Raw genomic sequence first — 24511 nt, 5'->3', positions numbered from 1 at the left:
GGCATCTATATCTATACAGCCAAGTATACTCGTATATATACTTAGGATGGACTTCCGCAAAGTAATGCCTGAATCCATTATATTATAATCTTCGATATATGCATGGTTTATAAAGTAATAAGACAATAACTCTCTCGGCTTAATCACGTGAAAGCATTAAAAATCACTTGGTTACATACCTGCATACTTGTCATCTCATTGTCTATACTAGTTAACAGTTCAGCTAGATTGCCGTGATCTTCTTTATCTGTTACATCGTCTTGACCAATAGATAGTTCGTCCCAAGGGTTCTTGCCTTCTTTTTGCTTGTTCGGCTTTTTTCTCATTCTTTCATGAGGGGCGTGAGCTTTTGTCGCTTCTTCATCGACCTCAGTATTCCTTGTCGTAACCACTGTTACAGCATATTTGGGGATATATTCTGACACATTCCTAGCACTACAATTGTGCATTTTCTGTGTGCAGTTTCTCTGAAAGAAATGTATAATAGATTGTTAGGTATAATCTAAGGATTAGAAACAGTTGTGTGAAGTAGACCTCATAAATATTTAACACGGAATTCTTGTATTGATGTCACAGATGTTTATAGACTAACGGAAACCCTTCGTGATATTATATCACAAAGGGTTCCTGCAGTCGCGCTGTGTATTAGTGGCTATTTGTGGCGACTTTTGCCAACACCGTGTCTTCTTATACACAGGCGTTACTCGAAGTCCTTCGTCTGTCAACATGATTATTCTCGCCTTGTCCAAAATGCGTTGTATTTACTCACAGATTAGCAAAAATAACAGATTTAAATCAAATTTCCTGTAAATTATAACACATAACAATAGCATTGGAAACAGGAAAAAAACTTACGGTACAATTATGTTCGCAACAAGGCTTAGAAGTAATCGTAGACACACCCACGAGGATACACGCCATGATCAATAGATCCTATAAAATACGACACATCTAATTATAGTGTAAATATAGATTTAAGAAGGTTAGGTTGTGAGGAATAATTGATCTAAGTGAAATTTTAACCGCCTTGAAATTTAAACTGACCAAAATTTAATATTAAGCGCGAATAGTCTTTAAAACGAGGTTTATGTTCAAGTTACCACAAGTTAAATTATTATCTTATCATGTCAATCCCATTAAACGTCTCTAAATATTTATGTTATAAATTTAAGAAGTTGAATAAATAATCTTGTAAAAACACTATCAAAGCGCTACAGAATTACAACGTGAAGGAGATTTATGTCGTAAATTACTGCACTACTATATTAAAAATATTGAACCAACGATATAGTTAAGGGTGGTAGAAAGTCGCAGGATACGGGCAACGTAAGACGGGTAATTGTGATGATCTTTGAGAAGAGTTTAAGCCTTGCAGTGAGCGTCTATCGGCTGAAAACATGAAGAGTGATCACAGAAAAACCCTCTATTATTTTATTACGGGCTATTCTCATACCAGGGCGAGTTTGAACTGTGGTAGCTTTATGTTGAAGGATGCCATTTCAATACGGCTCTGCTCACATTCTTCTTATGATGTAGAAAAGTGGTCACCCTGAGTTTTCCTATATATATATATATATAAATACATAACAATAAATTAATTTACGATATTAACTTACCATGTTAAAATGTGTGTGTATATATATATGCAAATGTATATATTATTTAAAATAACAGTATAGTTTACTAATAACTTACGAAATAAATATTATCACTAATTATCTTTAAGTATTAATATATGTATAAACAACATTACCAAGGTCATCGGAAGATGCACAATACATAATGTTTTCCTTTATTTATGAAGTTAAAAATTTGTAATCGTTTTTAATTAATGTGTGTTTATTTCTAAGTTTAAGACATTTTTATTTTGGATCTAGTTATATTTATGAATGGTATTTAAATAATTTATGATGATTTTAAATTTTAATCTTTTTCACAATTTTCTTTTTATATATACGTTTCTTGTAGCCCTTGGTATTGTGTTATATTTTGTGTTTGATTATAATATTTTTCTATTCGCCGCTGGTAGATACAAATGTAACAAAAAATAATTCATATAAAAATGGAAAAATCCATGATTTTTTCAACTTACCATTGGCTTTAAATTCACCTCACAGTTAGACTGAAGAAGCCTGAATGAGTTTCGATGGATTGAATTTAACAGAATTATAAAACAGTAGTCATATTCCCAAAACATAATATCGACACGACTTCTAAATATTATGAGAGAGATCACAGTTATGAATTTTGAATTAAACAGATGTCAGACGAATAACGACTCTTTTGAATGTTATTTAGCTGTTAACATTCGTGTCACTAAGTTCATATACCCCATTAAAAGAATTAAAAAAAAAGATTTGTAACGCATCCAGCTTATTTCGTACAACAGAAGATAAAAAATAATATTTAGATAAATCAATTTACTTTGAACTGAAGCAACTCTTATCTAGAAAGCGTACATATAATTTGTTTCAGTGATATTTGAAATTAATTAAACTTTTATATGCACGATATATTCTTCTTTTCAACCAATACACGCCCACTACAAGCACTGCCCGCATCTAGCGACATTTTAAAATTAGCTAAATTTAATATATGTATAGGTCATGTTGTGTCTATTGGTAATTAGTTTTCTTTACATTTTCATAACATATTTCTTGGAAAATTGGTGTAATTAGTCACTATTGCCTTTAGTGGTGTATAAGTAATGCAAACGCAGTGGCGTAGCTATGGTATTTGGGGCCTGGAGCAGATTGGGGCTTGGTGCCCCCCCCCCCCTAAAGAGTCTAAATAATTTCAAAATTTAGAACAGAATTTAGTTAATATATATATTTTTTTGGTTCAAAATAATAATAAATATTAGACATTAGATCTTAATAAAATTTATTGGGAAACTTAAAAACGAACATTCCTCGCTTTTTGGCTTGCAAAGTCATTTATCACATTTTCAAAGTTAATAGTGTCGACTAGTTCATGTTTTATTGACATTATTGCAAAATTATTTAATCTATTTATCATTAAATAATCTTGCAATAATGTAATATTTTATTATTTTGTCATTTAGGGCCCTTTTAAAAAACACTTCATGTGTTTTGCGAATGAAAGGCTTAATCACTGTGTATATTATAATTTGTAACCGTTTACTTTTTTTTAAAGTTCATATTATTTAACAACTTTTTTAGCACAAAAATAGTAAAATTCGATATTCTCGGTTTTAATTTTTATTTTAACATTTCATTATTCATCATTCAAAAAAAAATTCCAAATTATTTTCAACTTTGGTACCCCCCCTACTTGTAGTGCCCGGTGCGGCCGCCCCGCTCGCCGCCCCCTAGCTACGCCACTGTGCAAACGCCTTGCTGTCAGCGCCCTGAAATTGGAAATCGATGGGAAAGGCTTGTCCAACGGTGGACCTTCTACAGCTGAAATCATGATGAGGATGATAATGATGATAAAAGAAGTCAATACGCATCATGTCCGATTACCTATAACAATTTTCCCATATAATTGTTTATTATGTAACAGGGGTGACCAACCTGCGGCGCGCAAGGTATATTTGTCGTTCTTGGTACATATTGTTCAAAAGTTTTGTTTTTTTTTTGTAGTATATTTTAAAAAAATAATATTTAAATTCAAACCTCGATTAGTAACTAAGTGCTGTCACTAATAATTAATAAAATATTAAAAAAAATTATTATAAGTATATTAAAAGGGTTCAATTTTTAATATTAAACTTTAAAACACATATTTTGAATTTAGCTTTTTTATTTCATAAATATTTATATTTTTCCTGTAAATATAATTTTATAAATAAGTTTAATATTTTACTTATACCTTTTAAAAACGTATATAATTGCGGATTGCGAAAAATAACAAAATTTGAAACATGACTCAGATTATCAAAGAGCATGGTCACCCTTGCTATATAAGTTTGTTGTTTTGTTTATTATATATCCAAGATCGCCGTTTTTTACGGGTTTTTACCCAGCGGCCATGACAGTTTAATTAGGAAATAATGACATAAGGCTATCGTTAATATTTAGATAACGGTTAGCGCATTGTTATTAAGAATTACGTTGTATAGACAGTTTGTTTACGTAGTCAATCATTCTAATGATAAAAATATATAAATAAGGTCAGGCGCTCGTGTCACGGCGATATAGCAGCTGTTTTATAAACAATTACATTTAGTCGTAAATAATTTACGTTTAGATGCAGATGCGAAAGTAAAAAAAATTTAAAAGTTTTTAGTTGTTTAGTATTAATAATGTTGGACAGAAAGTTTAAGTAAGTATACAATGTATTTTTTTCTACTTTTTTATTAACTTTAATATGTATCGTTCAGGTGTTTTACTTTTACCTGCGTTTAATGAGCGCGGACATTTGGTAGAGGGATTTCCGCTATTTGATACTTATCTTTCTTCTCTCTACTGCTAATCATACAACCTTTTATTATATACAACTTTTCTTAAGTATAATTAAGTGCTTTTGCATTGTTGTCATCGTGAAGACGAAGTCCTGTCGATAATATATATAACCAGTGATGACATCGCTGCAAAATCGAATCGAATCGAAAGAAAGACAAGAGAGATATTCTCAAGTGATAATAAAATAATATATCATTGTTACTAAATCGTATAAAATGTTTCTGTTACATGAAGTCGCTGCCCCATCGCTGGAGTTAGCAATTCTTTTCTACTTGACAAATATATATCAAGACTTTATAAATAAAGACTCTAGGGGTCATAAACCTTAAAGTTATATAGATTATTTGAGAAGGAAAAACCCCAGTTCAATAATTCTTAAAGTATGAGTTACATATAAACATATGTAAAAATTTTAAAATGTTCTTTCTGCATAATATCAGAACAAACCTATGATTTTAAGAAAATGTTGTCGTACCATTTTTTTTTTACTTTTGTACACTGCTGGTGCTTTAATTTACATGCTTGATAATATAATGTAAACACAAACATGGTTTAATTTAATTTTAAAAGAGTACCTATACAGTTTCTGGCCGACTCTTCTCAACAGATCAGCGTTCCGTGCCGGTGGTAGCTTACTACTTATAATGTTAAAATAACCGACGGTTCAAAAGCGCATGTAAATAGCGTACTTAAAAAAATATTGTATCAATTTGGTTTGGTTTTTTGAATTTTGAATATTGCAATGAATTAAAAAAAAAAACCTTAATCAGTCGCTAGATAAAACAATCGTATAAAAAAGAATTAAATAAACAAAATTATTTGGACCTACTACTAATATTATATGCGATTTTTTTGTCATTGACTAATTCATTTGACTACGCGCGAAGACTTACTCGTAATCTTGGACGACTACGTATTTTTATTTATTTATTCATTATATAAATAAATATAAATTTAATAATGTCCACTAACAGTTGTTACAATTTAGAGAAGAATAATTTGACGAACCAGTTATAAGAAAACTAAAATGCAAACTGTACAACCACAAGAGATAACAGAGGTGAAAACAGACAATACTTACGGGGATATGAATGGAGGACGGCAAAAGGATATCTCAGTAAATTGTCCGTCGGGATTACGAAGAGATTACCGGACGGTCAGACGTCAGTCACTGGCCTTGTCCGACGGTGAATGCACGTGCAAAAAACGCTATCGCTTATGCTAACTGCGCAGACACAGTCTCATACATTTAAATACAAATAACTCTGAGAATTTTCTAGTTTTTCATGGCCACCATACGTAATATTTACGGTCATCATACGGGATAATACTATTTTAGTAGGCATAGTAAACCGTGCTTTTTTACGTGCTTTAAAGGTTCCTATGACGGTTATGGTAAGTGTATATTACGATAAGTGGGAGGATTCCTTCAAGCGAACGCTCCTCAGATTTGTGAGCAATCCATGCCTTCAAAGTCTCTATTACACCGATTAGTGCTAAACATAGAGTCATAACGCCTGATTCCATTAAATATTTAAGATCAGCATGCCTTGCTGAACAAGCGCGTTTGTACATCAAATTAACCAAATTACATCGGGTGGCAGCTCAAAACGTTTGGTTTAACCAAAAATGCAAGCGGGACTGGGTGTTTGGCACTAATCGATGTAACATAACTCCTGAAGATGCCCCGTGGAGGGGTGAAATACGTGTTGAGTGATTTAACGGTAGCAGTTGTGTAATTCGTATTGTTTGCCGCATGCGCATTTATCAGCGAGTTGGCGGGCGGTGCACTTTGTTACACGACTACCACTGCATGTGTGGAAGTGGCTAAATATTGGACCTTTTCTTACTTAGGCATGGACTTCCGCAAGGTAACGCCTGATTCCATTAAATTAAAACATATTCTTTGTTCACAGAACTAAAATGAAAATCATTATATTGCTTTCGGCTATAACAGGCGCTTTATCTGCTCGACGTCCCCGCTGCCACGCTTGCCTTGACGGTTTGTGTCATAGCAGATCTAGCGTGTTTAACGCTCACAAATTTTCCGGACAATTGTCCGTGGATCGAAAGGCCAACATACTCTACTTCCACTATCAAGACAACCATACGATGGACCACACCGGCGCTTTTGACTTGAACGATATTAAATTCAAAGCTATTCCGAAAATCGGATTCACTTTCGGCCACGCTGTAGATCAAACATCAAGAGACGTTTACATGTCGGGAACTGTTGGCATTTTTAAATACAATCCGACAACAAACGCAATCAAATCCATAGGTTTATCAGATAAAACCGTATGGCATTTGCAATACAAAAATAAACTCTACTACTCAGAATTCAAAAAGAAAGGTGTTTATATATACGAAAATAAGAAATCGAAGCTTATCGCGCCATTATCAAATTACAACATCGACGATTTTGTTATAGACAAAAGAAATGATATATACTTCATGAGCGATTCAATAATTTACAGATTAAAAAACGGAACCAAAAATGCGGAGTTTTTTATAGACGAAATATTCTCACTGGCCATAGATAAAAAAGGCGAAGTCAACTTTATACAGTCAGCCAGTAGAGGTGTTTACAAATTGGACTATAGTAAAGATAGTTTAATGGAAGTGGGGGCTTTTGGAAGGGGAAGTCCGTTTCGAGTTGTATTCGATGCTGACAATAACATGATATACCATGACATCGACGACGAGAAATTATACTATTTAACTCCGAATTATAGTTTATGCTCAGTTTCGACGAAAGGCAAAGGAAAACATACAAAAAAGTTCGTAGCTATGACCAAAGATTAAAATCTCCTTATCTCCCGATGTTGTAAAATGAATTTTAAAATAAATTATATTAGTTTTAGTTAAAAACTGTGATAAACATCTTTAAGATATTTTAATGGTATTTATTGTACCTATGTTATGCATATAACACTTATGTTATTGTAATAAATCTATTTTAATCATTCTTTTCTTGTTTTTTTTTTCGTTACTGTCATTTACAAGCATAAACTTATTATCACTTATAACTTTTAAATGCTTTATTACATAAATAACCACACAAGCGCCTTTAATGATATTAAATTTAAAATTAACACGAATTTTGATTTCATATTCGAAATTCAAATAAATAATTTTCTTCTGATATACGTGGTGGAAGTTAAGAAAAATTTAAAGCTACGTAAAGTGTATATAATTTTGAAATAAGAATATTAAGATGGTCTCACATTTCAGACTGCAGCTCTTGATTTCTTTATAAGATCGAAGTAGGAATAAGGAGATCCATAGACGTACGAAAGTAACCGATATGGCCCACCAGATAAGGAAGTTGAAGTGGCAATAGGCACACCAACAACAGATGGCCGTTAAACCTCAGGAGTGGAGACCATGGCCCGTCAGACGCAGTGAAGGATGTAAACAGCATAGATGTGGACTTTGTTAAGATCGTCATAAATGAATAGATGCAAGCCTCATCCAAGCGTTCATATTGTATATCTACGTGTCTAACTGTTAGTGTTATTGAGAACGAAACAAAAAAAAACAATTAAAAAAGGTTGTACCGTTATTCCAAAGACTTCACTCCTAAATGTAGAGTTGATCCATATCTTAATAAATATTGTCATCATCTCAGCCTATAGACGCCCTCTGCAAAGCAGATACACCATAATCCAGAAGACGCTATGCAAATGGACTGAAAACTTGTTTGTGGGAATGTCATAAAATTAACGCACAAAGTTTCAATTACACAACATTGTATACCAGAAATCGAACCCGCGACCTACAATCGCAAGTCTCAGTACTCTATCGCTGGGCTACCACTGCTTATAGTACCAAAAACGAATTAATACATTGCTTTAGAACTTGCTACACTTTTTTTAAATAATTGGAAAATTTGTATTTATTTACTTAAATCTAATCGTCGTGTTTAGCAAAATTAATAGGAGAAATACCCGAGACCCTTATAGAACACTAGTCTAAAACTTGATTACAAGCTATGTTTATAAAAGCAGGTCCAGAAACTTCACCATCAATCCTTATACGTGGACTGGCCATTAATACTGTTATAATTAAAAATTAACATTTTTTTTTGAATTAGGAACCTATCATTTTTATAAAATTATTAGTTGTGTTTTCTTATTTTCGCGCTTATTATCTGGCTCCAGTGACAGTTGTCAGAGAGCTATGAAAGGAGTGACTTCATCGGCACAAGTGTATCAAGATACAATTCTTGATAAGGTAAAGCCCCTTAATAACACCATATTGAAAAATCAAGAATGGACTTTTTAACAGGACTCGGCGCCAGGTCATAAAGCTCGATCTACCCAATCTTGGTTAGAAAAAAACGTTTCGAACTTCATCAGAGCTGAAGACATGCCATCATCTAGTCCACTGGATTATGATTTAGGATCAGTTTTAGAAAGTAAGGTTTGCTATAAACGCAATAATTTAAAGTTTCTAAAACAATCCATATGATTGACAACGAAAAATTTTTCCATAGAAAGAGTGCATACTGTAGCCAGTAGTGACCACTTCGGATAAGCTTTATATATTTTAATAGTTTTATATTAATGTATGAAAACTAACACACTGTAATAGTAATTAATGTTACCACAATAAAAAACAATATTGTTTTTCATTATAACAATATTTATGGCAAGACTAATGTACCATTATAACATAGGAATAAAAAAACTACACCATAAATATATTTTTGTTATTTTATATTTTTAAAACAATCTTATTGTTTTCAAAACAGGAATATATAGAGATAATACACCAATATAATACTCAAACTATCAGTCGTTTATGAAGAAGTATTTTCCATAATTTCGTCCGATGTCTTGAATTTTTATTAAACATTTAGATATTATTTTAATGTTTGCTACAAAGCATCACATTAAAATTCAAAAGCAACAAAATTAAAAATGTAAAAACTAAATTTAACCCTTAATAGCCTAGAGTTTCAATTTTGATACCAATCTTTTAAACCGAATGTTCACATTACTATTAGTTTTTTTTTTTATAGGTTGCCTGTACGAATTTTACTATTGTATAATATTCTTTCCAACGAAATAAAAAAAAATCTATTTTTCCCATCATCTAGACCAGTGATTCTCAACCCATGTGCCGCGGCACTTTTGTGTGCCGCGAGATTTTAAAAATGTGCCGCGAAAAATTTAAAATATATATAACACATATACAAAAAAATATATTCAACGTAAATATTTATATATTGAACCAGCTAATTATATTTAATTTACAAAACGCTTTTCTTAATCCCTAATTATGATAAAGTCATGTTTATGTATTAAAAATTGTCTCAAGTCTACCACACTTGTCTTTTTCCAAATGAGCATGTTGTTTGTGTGATATTTTAAATTTACATGATTTTCCATTGTAATACTAATCTACCCTTTGTAAAATTAGAAAAGTATTTGATTCGTATCCTTATTAATTTGTTGGCATGTAGTTTCGATAAAAAAATAGGAGGTATATTGACTTTGCAATGCACGTATTCTTTGATTTACAATATCTAAGACTTTTCAGATTTTATTCCATTCGATGAATATTTCTGTAATTAAAAAAGTTTGCTGTTTATATCTAAAAAAATCCCGAGGTTTGCTGCTAAATTGTTTCACGAATACAATGGCAGCAATTATTTAAATAAAATTCGATTTTATGCATTAAAAATTGTATTTGTGTGAAAGTTATATAACTTCATAAGGGTTATATTTTTCATTTTCATAAATTACAAATGGTTACAGAATTTGTATATTTATAAATTTAAATTTATATATTCTTCGATTTTTTTGACAGTATTTTTTTTGTTTTTTTCAGACCCCTTAAAAATGGACAAATGGATAAAGAAAAAAAAGAATAATGATGATGATGATGCAAGTAACAATAATGATGACATATACGACCAAAGTAATGAGTGTTCCTCTGTTTTAAGTGAAAATAGTTCTATTTTAAAAAAGTATATAATTCCTAGAAAATATAACGACAATTTTTTAAGATTTGGATTCACCTCATCGTTAGAAAATAACATAGTAGTCCCAGAATGTATTATATGCAATTTAAAATTATCAAATAGTGCTATGGTTCCTAGCAAACTTCTTCGTCACTTGGTTACCAATCATCCCTCTTTATCAACCAAAGATAAGAACTATTTTAAAACGTATCTTTCAACAAAAGTAAAACAAGGAAAAAATTTTAAAAAACAATTTTGTGTGTCCGAAAAAGCTCAGTTTGCTTCTTATGAAATCGCGGAATTGATCGCAGTAAAATTGAAGCCCCATAATTTAGCAGAAGAAATTATATTACCTGCTTGCCGTAAAATAGTCAAAACGATGATTGGTGAATCAGCCGATGTTGAAATTTCCAAAATACCCCTTTCTAATGACACTATACATCGCAGGATAAAAGATCTATCAGAAAATATCGAGCAGAATACTACAAAAAATCTTCAAAATTCCTTTTTTGCAATACAAATAGATGAAACCACCGACATCACAGGAAATTCTCAGTTAATTGCATTTGTTAGATTTATCTATGAAGATGATATTATAAATCAATTTTTATGTTGTCGGGAGCTGTCAAATTTTACAACCGGGAAAAATATTTTTGAAGTAATTAATTCATATCTAGAAAAAACAAATGTCTCTTGGAATTTTTGTATTGGAATTTGCACAGATGGTGCACCCTCAATGACCGGGCATATTAAAGGATTTGTATCTTATGTAAAAGAATTGAATCAAAATATAATAGTTACACATTGTTTTTTGCATAGAGAAGCTCTTATAACAAAGTTCCTGTCACCAGATTTAAAGATAGTTTTGGAGCAATGTGTTAAAATGGTAAATTACATAAAATCAAGACCATTGAAAAACAGATTATTCAAGGAACTATGTAAAGCAATGGAGTCCAAGTATGAATCTTTGCTACTCCATACTGAAGTAAGATGGCTATCCAGAGGAAAAGTCTTATCTCGGGTTTTAAAATTAAAAAAGGAAATGAAAGCTTTTTTTGAACAAAATAATAATATTGAATTTGTTGAAATATTAGAAGATTTAACATGGACAACGAAACTTGCTTATTTGTCAGATATTTTTGTCATTTTTAACAGTATTAATTCAAGTATGCAAGGTTCAAATGAAAATATTTTAAATTCAACTGATAAGTTGGTGGGGTTAAAAAGACAAATTTCTTTATGGAAAAAGAAAGCCCAAGAAGGTAATTTAGAAAAGTTCGAATCAGTTCCTAAAGACGGGTATAAAATTATTAAACAAATTGTTCTTGATCATTTGACAACATTAGAGGAGAGAATTGTTTATTATTTCCCGGAATTGGATATTAATAAGTTTGATTGGGTTCGTAACCCATTTCTAATTACGGACACTGCTGTATTTGAGTTAACTTTAAATGAAGAAGAAGAGCTTATTTTGCTTTCAACTAATCGAGATTTAATTTTAAAACATTCTGAAGAATCACTTAATACATTTTGGATAAAAATCAGATGCATCTATCCACTTTTATCTAGAAAAGCTTTAAATATTCTATTACAATTTTCCACATCTTATTTGTGCGAATTCGGATTTTCAGCATTAGCCAATATTAAAACTAAAAAAAGATCAAGGTTGTTAAATGTAGAAGACGATATGAGAGTAGCATTGTCATTTTTACGACCAAATATAAATGAAATTATCGAAAAACATCAAGCTCAAATTTCTCATTAAAGTAGTTTAGTTAATTAGCTTTTAATTTTATATCGTTAAGAAAACTGGCCATTTTGTTGTATTTTTAGATTATTTACATATAATACAATTTTTATGGTTCTTTTTATTCAGTTTGTCATGCCAACAAAAAAACTTCTGTTGGTTTTTTTTCTTTATGTGCCGCCAGATTTCAGAATAGTTAAAAATGTGCCGCAGGTGAAAAAAGGTTGAGAACCACTGATCTAGACCCTCAAGCAAACACAGTAATATTAAAAAAATCACTCGTAAATCAGGCTATTAAGGGTTAAAAAAGAATACACCGTTATTTAAAAATAGCAATACTAAAGTACTAATATTTAATATATTTAATTTTAACATAATATTCTTTATGTTATATATGTTAGGCAATATTCATAATAAACCTATTTAAAATGATATAAATTTTATATACCAACACCAAAAAAAATACATTTTTTTAACAAATATCCCTACTCATTAAATTTTTGCGCACTGCGTTTCAGTGTTAACATACAAAAAAACACTAAGATATCGCTTTCCGAAAGTATTAAGCACTTATTTTATTTTAGTTGATGTAATACACAAAACATATCTCTTATTTAACATACATATATGATTTATGTTTTAAAGAGAGCAATAAGCTAATCTCTTAGTAAAACTTACAACCTTATGACATAACATTGATATACTTTTTCATGGAAGCAAAAGGGAAGACAATTGCAAATATCGTTAACTAAACAAATGTAAAGTTGCGTTTACATGGCTATTTTTTTAAATGTCAACAAATAACAATTTACGTATAAAAATCAAATCTATAGACTCATCTTTTAGCTCCCTCCCTAGCATGAACATAAAAATAACTCAATAAATACCCAAGTCGTAAAGTTGAGCATAGAATAGAAGCAGGTGAAACACGCTTTGTGTATCTGATGTACGCTGATATTTTTTCTTCATGTAGACACATCTTTACACCTACCTGGATGAAATAAATCGCATTTGACCGGCGAATATAGTTTACATATAAGATATTTGTTAAATACACTTTAATTTTCCCATGTTCCGAATTTTAAACAATTATATATTAACATTAACTAAACTTTACTCTGCTTGCACCGTCTTCCGCACCAGATCACGTGGATTGGCGCCAGGGGGTTGAAATTCTTGATGCTTGGCTTAGGAGCTGGCTTCTTTCTGGAAAATTGGAAAGTGTTTGACACCAATATTAGTTCAATTTCTAACTACTCTCGCCTTTCGTATAACATAAAATAACACACATTAAATTAGCTTGTTACTGGCAACACTGTTGTGTATTAATTACACTCATAGCATCAGTATTAGAGTAGAACGAATTCATTGGCAATAATGGATGTAAATAACGACCACCGTAATCAGGCACACCACTAGATGGAACGACAACATAGGTAAGATCAAAGACTCTGGATGCGGGTAGAACAAGACCAATCATAGTGAAGATCCTAGGGAGAGACCAATACCTTGCAATGGTTGTCTATGGGCTGGAAAGATGAAGAATAGATTTAACTGTCATACAAATTTTGGGCATAAGTAGAGCTTCTTTTCGTATTCTATGGGAAATCATGGCATATACGCAAGATACCCTGACGTCTGGGGGTAGACATATAATAGGAATTTATATTTCTAAAACAGATTTGGTGGTCAGTGGAGTAGCAAGACGTGAGCCTTGGCCTGATACTTAAATGACCCTAGTAAAAACTCCTGACTTTCTTTATTGAACTAGAAACGAACCAGCAGATAGCTCAGCGGATTTTCAAGCTGTAGTGGCATTTTGCAGGCCATATACACCAGGGACCAGCGAGCGTAGTACGTCACTCCACATGATTTACACGTGACCTGGTTCAGGTCGTCCCTTCCTACTGTTCTTATCGGAAATCTATAGGGGAGACCAGCAGTGAACGATGTCTGAAATGAAAAGATGTGTGTTTGGAGGTACGCATGAAACTCCTCGAAGGCCCTCGGTAGTATAGATTATAACAATAAAATACTACGGCCATACCTTGCACTGCACATTTTCACGATCCTTATTCGCCATAGTCTCCTCTACGTATTCACCCTCCAAATTGAAATGCTGAAAAACATAAAATTGTATTAATATGTAAATATGTTCAATAGAAAAGGCAGCACTTAGTGTGCCTTAAATCATGCCGGTATGGATTGTTTTGACAGATAGTAGTAACTCTACAATTTTTTTTTAAATTAGTACTTTCTTTCACAATTTTTGGTTAGAGGTATATGTAATAATTATTTTGCATAGGTTTGACAAAAAAAAATTTATATTTAAAAAAGACAAAAAATAGTTATAAAATATTATACATGAATAAAATTATCTAGCGGACACTAGCGCCATCTATGCGCTTTGGCGAAAAATTAATCGTCCTTATACATACATATTGAATATAAACATGACTTAATGAACCTACCTTCAATATTTCCTTATTGTGCAAATGTTCACCTGGTCCCGTCTGTACAAAATGAGAGATCACTTTCCCTCCTTTTCCAACCAACAAAGCTCCCCCTACTTGCACCCAGTCACCTTTCAAATCTCCACCTAGACCTGATTATTACAGAAAATATAAATAGAGTGGAACCTCCAATATCTCCACGTTCGACAAACAATCGGCTGGACCGAGTTGCACGAAGTGACGTGTTACGACGCCATTTTGAATCAACAGAGCGCCGCCATTTTGTAAACCGTCGCCGATCAGATCACTTTCCAGACCTACGACGTTACTTGTTAGAAACTATCATTTATAATACTAACTACAACTGTGACTTTAAAATTTATTGAAAGTAATCTTAAATTAACAAAGTAATTTTAACAATGATGGGAAAATTTCTATTATCGTATGTAAGTGAAACATTATTAATTGCTAAATTATTCATTGAATCCCTCCGTTAAAAATTATAAAAAATATGAGTCTACATTTCAGTACATCCATAACATGGCATTAGCATTATCATCAGGTCAATTAATAGACGGCCACTGCAAGGCATAGCCTCCACCAAAGATCGCCGTGATGACCAGTCGATCGTCTGTCTACTTAGCAAGGGGCCTAGCTACGCCGTGTTTACCGGCTTGTTGTCACCACTCGAGAACCTTTAGGCTCCAAGGTCGTCAGTGGTACGAGCTATGTACCCCGCCTATGTATATATGTATATATGCTCCAAGCATCAATCTCTATTGCTCTCTGGGAAACTCATATTATATTACAAATTCTTTAATTTTTCTCCTTATGACATACACAAGAGAACCAAGATTTTTTACTACTTTGACGTTATCACAAATTTGACTTTTATTCATACTCATTTTCCTGTCCAAATCTTTCTGCTTTGGAATAGGGGAAGTTCCCCTCGGAAAGTAGTAAGCAAACTGTTACATGTTTAAAAAGAAGGTTCTAGACCTATTGGTGGAAGAATCTAAACTACAGGCGTATTTATAGAGTTCTCGTAAAATCTACTTTTTTAAGTTATTAAAACACTTGATCCTTGGACATGCTATAACTTGTTCATTATTTCAACGTTTTACTTGCGATCGTAGGTCGCGGTTTCGATCCCCGGTATACAATCTAATATAATTCACAGTTGGTGTATTAATTACATAGAATTGCCACTGCCCACAAGCAAGTTTCCAGAAGATGGGCAGCAGCGTCCTCTGCGTACCATAACACAACACTGCGATCGCCAAAACCCTGCCAAGCATGGCTATTATTGTATTTCCCCCATAGATATCTTTGGGGCAGGCCTATGTCTTGCAGACGGTGTCTTTGGGTTAAAACGTACATAACATATGCATGTGAAATTTTTGTCTATATGTATATATATATATATACCTATTTAGGTATGTGTATGTGTTTATTACTAATTAGATAATAAGTATTGTATTTATGATGTATATGGAGCATATAGAATTAAATAAATAGATATTTTTATAACATTTATACACCTGCTAGTAATTATCTTTAAACCTTGGGTTGACTGGTACAGAATGCCTGTAAGGCTATAAACTCTTACCCATTCCTCTCCCTTTAGCGATTGCCTCTCTGGACTCCTTCCAAAACAGAGAGGTTATAATGGAGACTACATTGAATCTCTTAAATCCCAGGTTCTGATAAGTTGATAGATCTTCCACGTGGTAGAGTTCTGAAATAGATATACAAAGCTGTCAAAAAGATAATTTAAAAATGAATCAGTAGTTTTGGAGTCATTTTTATAAGGTATATCTTAAAATTGGTATTCGCTCTACTGGTTTTTTATTTAATTTATCTCTCAGCCACACGCGAAACACTATTATATTGGTGAACTTGATACGTATCCGGGTGGTAATTCTCCTTTACCTGTTAAATGAGTATTTTGGTCACCTCGCCAGGAAGGAGAAACAGATAGTTCTCGGGTGATAACTCACCTACTCACGCTAAACATTTTATACGAAATGTATTTACCTCCATCAAAAAACTTTCCATCCAGGAACTCCTTGGAGCCAGCATTCTCGACGCCCACTCCAACCAGCCTGATGTTGTTCTTTTTTAAAACTGGCGCGATCTCGCTTAACTGAAATGAAATTTAACCAATTTAGATCTAATCGTGGCAAATCATTTACTTTGAGATATTTTTAACAAATTTAATTCTTATAAACAATCGAATCTGTTAACAGATCAAGTCATTAGCGCTTACTTGACCTTGAAACGTCCTAGTCGTTTTAGATCTAGACTCCCACTGCAAGTAATAAGATCTCCAAAAGATATCTATGAGGAATATACCGTAATCGCCACGCTTGGCAGGCGGGTTGGCGATTGCAGTGTAGTATGGACAGCAGTGGTTGCTGCCCATAATCTGGAAACTTGTTTGTGAACAGCGACAATCCTATTTATTTATTCACAAAGTATGAATTATATATAAGTTTACATACTGAGAATCGAACTCGCGACCTACGATTGCAAATCACAATCCTTCACCGCTGGTCTTTACCCGAAATAGAAGCATGCATCCTTCTACCAAAAGTCACTATTATTTCCTGAAATTTATAATTCATTGTTTTTGTTTAACGTTGTTTTCTAAAATTTATCGATGAAATATGTCAAAATCATCTACAGAATGATTGCAAATAAGTGTAAAAACTTTATAGAGGTGAATGCTGTAATTCAAATTTTTAAATCGATACATTATTTATTATTTAGATAGTGTTCACCATAAATTGACAGAAAATTATCTATGCATTCCACTTTCAAAGCTTCTACTAATATAACGAATCATCCTGTATTTTGTATTGCAATATAAAGGAAAGATATTTTCGTATGATAACATCCTAACGCGTGTTATTCGTTTTAACATAATTTTATATTTAATTGCATCATCATTGACCTTATACAAAAAACATCCTTATAAGAATGAGGAAGCTTTATTTATTAAAAACAAGCTTCATTTTAGGCCATTCACTATTCTTATATTTAAGCATAATAAACGCTGCAAGTGATTGCAAAACAAAATACTTCCACTTGTGAAACGAGTTTCGATTACTCATAGCTAAAACTGGTTTTAATAAAACAAGATTAAGCGCCATACACACTAACTGCGTAACTACGTACACCAATATCTCACTTTGCGTCGTGGTTACGTTCCAAAAAAACACGACGCAAATTGAAACGCCGCAAAATGAATTAAGATTTTCTATAGCAAACCATGCAAAAATTGAAGATAGGTTCCAGGGTCACGAAAATACTACTTTTTAAAGAAAGATTAAAGACTAAGAAAATTGAACAAAGTAAACATTTACAAAACCAAAATAAAATAACTCTGTCAATAAATAAATTGGAAAAATATATACCTTTTTTGTAACAAGAAACAAAACACGTTTAAATTAATATAAATTTATTATACTCTTTTTAAAAAAGCACAACACACTACGTATTTGAAACTGAACTCTAAAATTAGCAAAACAAAGTGAAAATAAAACTGTATTCAAATTGCGTTGATTTTTAGTTAGAAAGGGAATCCCCGAGTTTTGATGGCATGGCGCAATTGGAAACAAAAGTGTTGCCATCTTTTAGAAAAAAAGAGAATTTCAAAAAAAAAATTAAAAACTCGAACCCAAAACAACACAACCTCGAAAATCTAACGACGCACAGAGAAAATTAGTACTAATTAAGCAGCGACGCAACTTTGACAAAAACGCAAAACGAAACGACGCAAAGCGAGGTATTGGTGTATATATATGATTGGTTATAGAATTAAATGCTATATGAATTTATAACTACTATACTGTCGATCGATATATCGTATATCCTATCCATAAATCAATGGTTCCAAAAACATTAAATTACGTAACAATAATTATATATTGTTCACTAATTGTCTCTGTAGACTTTGCACTGTTAGAAGTTATTGGCCTGTAGCATTCAAATAAACTCATGTAACCTATTTCAGTGATCACTTTATACAAGGTGATTCGATAGTTACCTATCTATTCTGACCCTGAAAAGACTTGCGTGCCAATCACCCTGTATACACAAATATTGGCAAAAATCCTTATGGACCTACTTCACACCAATTCGCCCAGGGCATAGTAGGTTACCTCTCAACCTTTTACGAACTTCCAATACAAAAATGAAAATGATCGTTGATATTTTTTTTAAATACTTATAGTTATACCAGTTTTATACGTAATTTTATTATCTGTTAATAGTCATATATCTTTCCCTCTCTCTCTCTAACTGCTTCTCTTGGTGATGGTTTATTAACAGGGCAGTGATTTTTAATAAACTAATAATAATAAAAAACATGTTTTAATAGAAACATTCAGACAATGACTTTTCAAAATGTTTACTAACATGTTAATGTTCGCAAAAAATCTCTAAGACACGTTCGGACCTCACGTTTTCGGGCAAACTTGTAGGTTCTGAAATCATCATAACTGTTATTAGACTATTTTTGTGAAAATTTCAGAAATTTTATAAGACGCATTGCAGGTATTATCATAAAACGTGTTTTTTATTATAATCACTTTCTTATGTAAAATTTAATTTGTACTATAATATAGGATGCACTTTAAAAATAAATTTCATCGAAGTTTCAAGTACTTTTATGAGTGTGATAACGTGCTAATCATTTTTCTATGTGAAGTGGAACCCTACAAAATTTACATAAATCTCTCTCACGGAGAGTCTCCTAGGAAATTTTTTTCCGTTCACTACTATGCAAGTAGATTGAAGCTGTTTCATATCACCTGACAACCTTCCGGGTGGACAGGTCAACTAGTGATCAGCGTGACAAAATGAGCGCGAAACACGAGAAAACTCATGTGCGGTCAATAATGTTAATAAAATTTTTATGTTTAGTGACACTACACTAATAAGACAACTCCCTAACCGCGAACACCGTGGACGAACCAAGGTTGGATCAATCCGCATACACAACATCAACACTACACAGCTCTACTCGGGTAGAGCGGTTTACTAACAAATGACATCGTACAACTGGAACGCATCTGCCCAGCTACTGTTTTATTTTAAGTTCATAGACCCTTCCGCTCCATGAACTCAGTTCCGATAAAGCTGTAAAATCCCCCGAGCTAACAGCATCAACTTCAACCGAAACTAAGTACACCAATACCTCACTTTGCGTCGTGGTTACGTTCCAAAAAACACGACGCAAATTGAAACGCCGCAAAGTGAATTAAGATTTTCTATAACAAACTATGTTAAGATCGAAGATAGGTTGCAGGGTTACGAAAATAAAACTTTTTAAAAACAACTATAATATAACTCTGCCAATAAATAAAATGTAAAAATATATACCTTTTTTGTAACCAGAAACAACACGTTAAAAGTTATATAAATTTATTATTCTCATCTAAAAAAAGCACAACGCACTACCTTACAGCACACTACGTAATTGAAACTGAACTCTAAAATTAGCAAAACAAAGTGAAAATAAAACTGTTTAAAATTGCGTTGATTTTTAATCAGTGAGGTATTGGTGTAGTAGTAATAAGATAAACATCTTACGCCGCTTTATAAAATGTTATTTTATGAAAACTGAGGTGATTTTCTCGGAATAGTGAGGGCGCACAAACTAGGTGATTCCGTCCCTGTTCGGGATCCAATGTTTAGTCGTTGAAATGCACAGTCATAATCATGTCGGCCATGGAACGTCCACATCTAGACATAAGACAACATAGATTTCCTATAAAACCGGTAGGAAGCAAAATACGCTTTGAACATCGTAGCTTTATAGGCTATTATAGATTAGCTCAATTTGGCTCTTACGACATTCTTCTTATGACGGACGCGATTAATATCAACGATTTAGATACGAGCCATACTCGTTAAGTTTCTTTTAGATACATTTTTATTACACCATTTTGTATAGTAATAAAACTTTTATCACGTATTATTTAATTTTTAAATCTTAAATACTTCTTATACAGAGCAATGTAAATAATGTCAACCAATTGTAATATAGCGGTTAAAAAACGGAACATCGGAATGTTCGCACACAACTGCATGTTTCCGGTTTATGTAGACGCTATCACAAGTGAAACTACCTGACTATCGAGCCGTGGCTTTGGTTGTAAGGTAATAACCACATAGGCGTTATTTCGCTAGATTCTAATTTCAAATTACAATTCGTGTTCGATAAATCGGTTTTTAAAAAATAGAAAGTTTATTTTTTAAATCACAACATAAACCATTGATATTAAATATCGTTCCAAATTCAAATCTTTTTTTTTGGACGCCTATATCTTCCAAAACTTAACTTTTTTTACACGATCCACAAATGTCTTAGACTTAATGTGGAACCCGCAAATAAAATTAAATCCCATAACACATTTTACGGTTTTTGCAAGACATTGAGATTGATAATATATTGTAATGTTTTATGTATCAAACACAAGGTATTATTTAGGTGTTAAAATATTTTAAATTCAAAGTTTTTGTATTTTATACTGTAATTATGAAAAATGTTTTTATCAGGTACAATTATTAATCTATCTTAGGACCTGTTATTAGTAGAATTTGTAAAATAATATAAAATATAACCATAACAGTCAGACTGAATCCAATGTAAACTCTCCTTTATAGCCGAGTGTTGCGTGCGACACATACCCATTGTGTTGCATTATACGAGAAAATGACTCCTACAGCAATTCAAAATAAATTTATCCTTGAACAGGGGCAATTTAAAAATAAAACACTTCTGCAATATTGCGTATGTACATATTTCTTTGATAAACAAAATAAAGTTATACAGATGGCTATGCTCGGAGCTTAGAGCTCTGAAAAACTAAGTTCACCGGCGAATCTCGAAGAATTGCTCGTCTGAAGTGGCACTGAGTGATTAGGCAGACGAGACAGTGACGAGATAGTGAAGAAATGAATCGTAGAAGTAGTAGCAAGTTTGGTCAAAGTGGCGATCTTGGTGGAGGGTCTGTGCCTTGTAATGGGCATCCACCGAGTGGCAACTACGAGAAGACAACGATAAACTCAGGGTGGAGGCTGCTGCTAAGTGTATCTACGATATAGTTATCGTCACGGGAAATCGTTGTATGCCTTGTAGTGCGACTATCATTATGAAGATAACACTAAAACTGTAACTATTACTTACCTCCTTGGCCCAAAGCCTGCAAAACATGCAGCCCCATCGTCGAAAGAAAATGACAGCCGCATCCTGATCTTGCCAGAAAGATTTCAATTCAACTTCCTGAAATAAAATTAATGTAATACTTTCATATACTTGGTTAACAGAGTAATTAAGTGAAACAAGGTAATTTAGAGTAATGTAACATATACATCAAGGGTGGCCAAACTGCGACTCTCGAGCCACATGCGGCTCTTTGAACGATTATTTTTGACTCCATTTGATTGTCAACTCCTGGAAAATCGAAAAAAATTACTGGCGTGAATAATTATTATTATTATTCCACCATAAAATTAGCGAAATCCAAACACCGATCATAATTAACTAACCGGCATCTTAAGTATTATCAGGAGTGCTGTCAAATATGTATGTCTAACTTCGATACACATATTTTGTACTTTTAACATATAATTTCAATAAATATAATTTTTGTGATAAAAATATTCGTTTGCGTGTTTTAAATGCGTATTCAATTGTGGCTCGGGAAAAATTTTAAATTTTGAATAGTGGCTCATACTGTCATGGAGCTTGGCCACCCCTGATACATATTATATTAAATTAGCATGGTTTTAATAATGGCTGAGCTTCGTTGTATAACCAAATTCTTAAATCAAATTTATTTCAATTACAGTTTGTGTCATGATACTCCTGACCACACACATCAGAGGAACAAGTCAAATAAATAGTATCAACTACTTATAAATCATTCTTACTGCTTTTTCAAACTTTCTAACATTGTTTGCCTAATAACATATACAGATTTATTTAATTTAAGATGGCCAACAACCTCAATATGCTATTTCTCTTTGCAATTACCAACAGGTGGACTTCCATCATAAGAATGATGCACCCAGACCATGGAAAAGCCTGGCGTAAGGTTTTTTGTGGCCATTTTACAATATGTATCATACCAATGTTAAAACAATTAATTGCAAAACAATGTTGTAATAAGATTATTCTGCAAGTTTTTGTTTAATAAACTTCAGAAATTTATTAGATGTAATTCAGAGACATTACATTGGTATGTATTGTAGTGCAATAAACACCTGTCCACAAATTATTTAGCTTATATTTATTTCTTTAGCTAACCTCATGTATACCACTATATTTCATATATTTAAAATACCTTTGCCTATAGACCAGATTAACATAAACATATTGAGTATGTAATCTCATAATTTTACCTTCATTAAACTTCTGATAATATACCTCTACAAAAATAAATCAAAATAAGATTTCATAAAATTAAATAACAGAGCATTATCTAATGCTACCTAAAAAAATGCCCATTCACTGAATTCTACATTGATAACAATAACACCATATCTACCACTGATATCCAATGCAGATAGTTATGATTCAGATGTTGCAATATAAACACATTTTTTATTATTATAATATACCAATGCTGATAAGATCCATTAATTGTGTAAAAGATTTAAAATATTAGCCCAATCGAGACTTTCTAGTGAACCATTTCAAATTTTGGTTACTGTAAAAAGGTTCTTTGACTGATGTCCCAAAGGTGAAGGCGATGAAAGAGATCTAGACTAAACACCAGCAGAGTTCTACTACCTAAAATCTGGTGAAGTTGTAATATCTACAAAAACTGTGTCTATCAATGCTGAAAAATTCATTTAAAATCCAAGAAACATTTACTATTATAACAATAGCCTAACAAGAACCTTTAGCTTAGGTAACAATAAAAATATTTCTTAAATCTATATTCAAATACTGGCATACACTCTTATAACATAAGCCGGAATCTATATTTTCGTTTTAGAAAAATATTTAATATGACAAAAAATATTTAGAATTTCGTAACATGTTTTATAAAAAATAATCTTCATTATTACTTTAACGAGTTGGTTATTATTTACTTAGTAAAACTATATCCAAATTCATTTAAATTTAGAAACTATATGCAATATTGTATTAATTGCAAATAAACTTCGAATTAGCTTTATTAATTCGTACGTTTACAGGCTCGACCTAATAACAATATAAAGAAATTTCATAAATTACTTATTTGTTTATTAGTTGAATATAGTGCGGTTAAAACACGAAATAAATATAACTGGTTTAGTTACCTCTCCACCTGGAATACTCCTTATCTTATGTGATCCAATAGTATTGATATCAACAGACATTTTAATTTATTAAAAAAAAAGAAATTTTACGTAAATTTTAATAGAAAAACACTAAATAATTTAATATATATAATCGTAGTTAAAAAAATTACACCGGCACCAATAACTGACACGAGTAGCTACAAACAATTAAAGATATTAAATATACATCAAGTTTATGTGCATCAACCGGTACAAGTTGTTTTTTTTTTTAAATTAGCATTCGACGACAAAGACAAAAAACATTATCTATGTTTTAGTGTTATCATCTGCTGATTTTGTCACAGTATAAACACGATTTTGATTATTGTATGAAATAAGTGATTATAACATAGAAATTCATTAAAAATATTATTTATAATCTACAACAAAGACTTTCAAACCCTAAAAAAACTTGTATATATTATTACCTTCACAAAAAAGAGAAAAAAAAGCTTATTACTACTCCATATTACATGTTGCTATGAAGGGTTAAACAATATAAAAAAATTGTTTCTTTCAAAGAGTATCATCCGATTGGTTTACCTATATTTTTGACCGCCAATTGCAACTT

General features: G+C 32.0%; 3 protein-coding genes across 3 annotated transcripts in view; 1 reads left to right on the top strand and 2 right to left on the bottom strand.

Moving 5' to 3' along the window:
• Positions 1–1498, bottom strand: part of LOC137924859 (transcription factor SPT20 homolog) — a 42763-nt gene extending 41265 nt beyond the window's left edge. Inside the window, exons 1-2 of the mRNA XM_068768241.1 lie at positions 1454–1498; positions 180–467 (exon numbers count right to left, since the gene is read on the bottom strand). Of these exons, the coding sequence (XP_068624342.1) occupies positions 180–467; positions 1454–1498 (333 nt within the window). The remainder of the gene's footprint in view (positions 1–179; positions 468–1453) is intronic.
• A 2713-nt stretch (positions 1499–4211) lies between these two features.
• Positions 4212–7337, top strand: LOC137925004 (ommochrome-binding protein-like). Its single transcript, XM_068768431.1, has 2 exons — positions 4212–4287; positions 6344–7337. Exons 1-2 carry the CDS (start codon positions 4268–4270, stop codon positions 7230–7232), a joined length of 909 nt encoding a protein of 302 aa, XP_068624532.1. The 5' UTR covers positions 4212–4267; the 3' UTR covers positions 7233–7337.
• Positions 7338–12743: 5406 nt separating this feature from the next.
• Positions 12744–24134, bottom strand: LOC137924978 (prostamide/prostaglandin F synthase-like). Its single transcript, XM_068768404.1, has 7 exons — positions 23920–24134; positions 21797–21892; positions 16636–16744; positions 16208–16336; positions 14617–14750; positions 14193–14264; positions 12744–13351 (listed from the first exon to the last, which is right to left on the bottom strand). The coding sequence occupies exons 1-7, from the start codon at positions 23977–23979 to the stop codon at positions 13334–13336; spliced, it is 618 nt and encodes a 205-aa protein (XP_068624505.1). The 5' UTR covers positions 23980–24134; the 3' UTR covers positions 12744–13333.
• Between the last annotated feature and the right edge of the window lie 377 nt (positions 24135–24511).

The sequence above is a fragment of the Battus philenor genome, unplaced genomic scaffold, assembly GCF_028537555.1.
Source record: "Battus philenor isolate CCGP_79_NKW_IND1 unplaced genomic scaffold, ilBatPhil1.0.hap1 SCAF_25, whole genome shotgun sequence".
Lineage (NCBI taxonomy): Eukaryota > Metazoa > Arthropoda > Insecta > Lepidoptera > Papilionidae > Battus > Battus philenor.
The sequence above is the reverse complement of the archived record's forward strand: the minus strand, read 5'-3'. Positions and strand labels throughout refer to the sequence as shown.

What these genes read in the sequence shown, in the direction of transcription:
- LOC137925004 (XM_068768431.1), top strand. Translation starts at nt 4,268, where the DNA reads ATGTTGGACAGAAAGTTTAA. An exon ending in ATGTTGGACAGAAAGTTTAA is followed by an intron (nt 4,288 to 6,343) that starts GTAAGTATACAA and finishes CTTTGTTCACAG; the next exon opens with AACTAAAATGAAAATCATTA.
- LOC137924978 (XM_068768404.1), bottom strand. Translation starts at nt 23,979, where the DNA reads ATGTCTGTTGATATCAATACTATTGGATCACATAAGATAAGGAGTATT. An exon ending in GCAGGCTTTGGGCCAAGGAG is followed by an intron (nt 16,745 to 21,796) that starts GTAAGTAATAGT and finishes ATTTCATTTCAG; the next exon opens with TTAAGCGAGATCGCGCCAGT. An exon ending in TGGAAAGTTTTTTGATGGAG is followed by an intron (nt 16,337 to 16,635) that starts GTAAATACATTT and finishes TATCTATTTCAG; the next exon opens with AACTCTACCACGTGGAAGAT.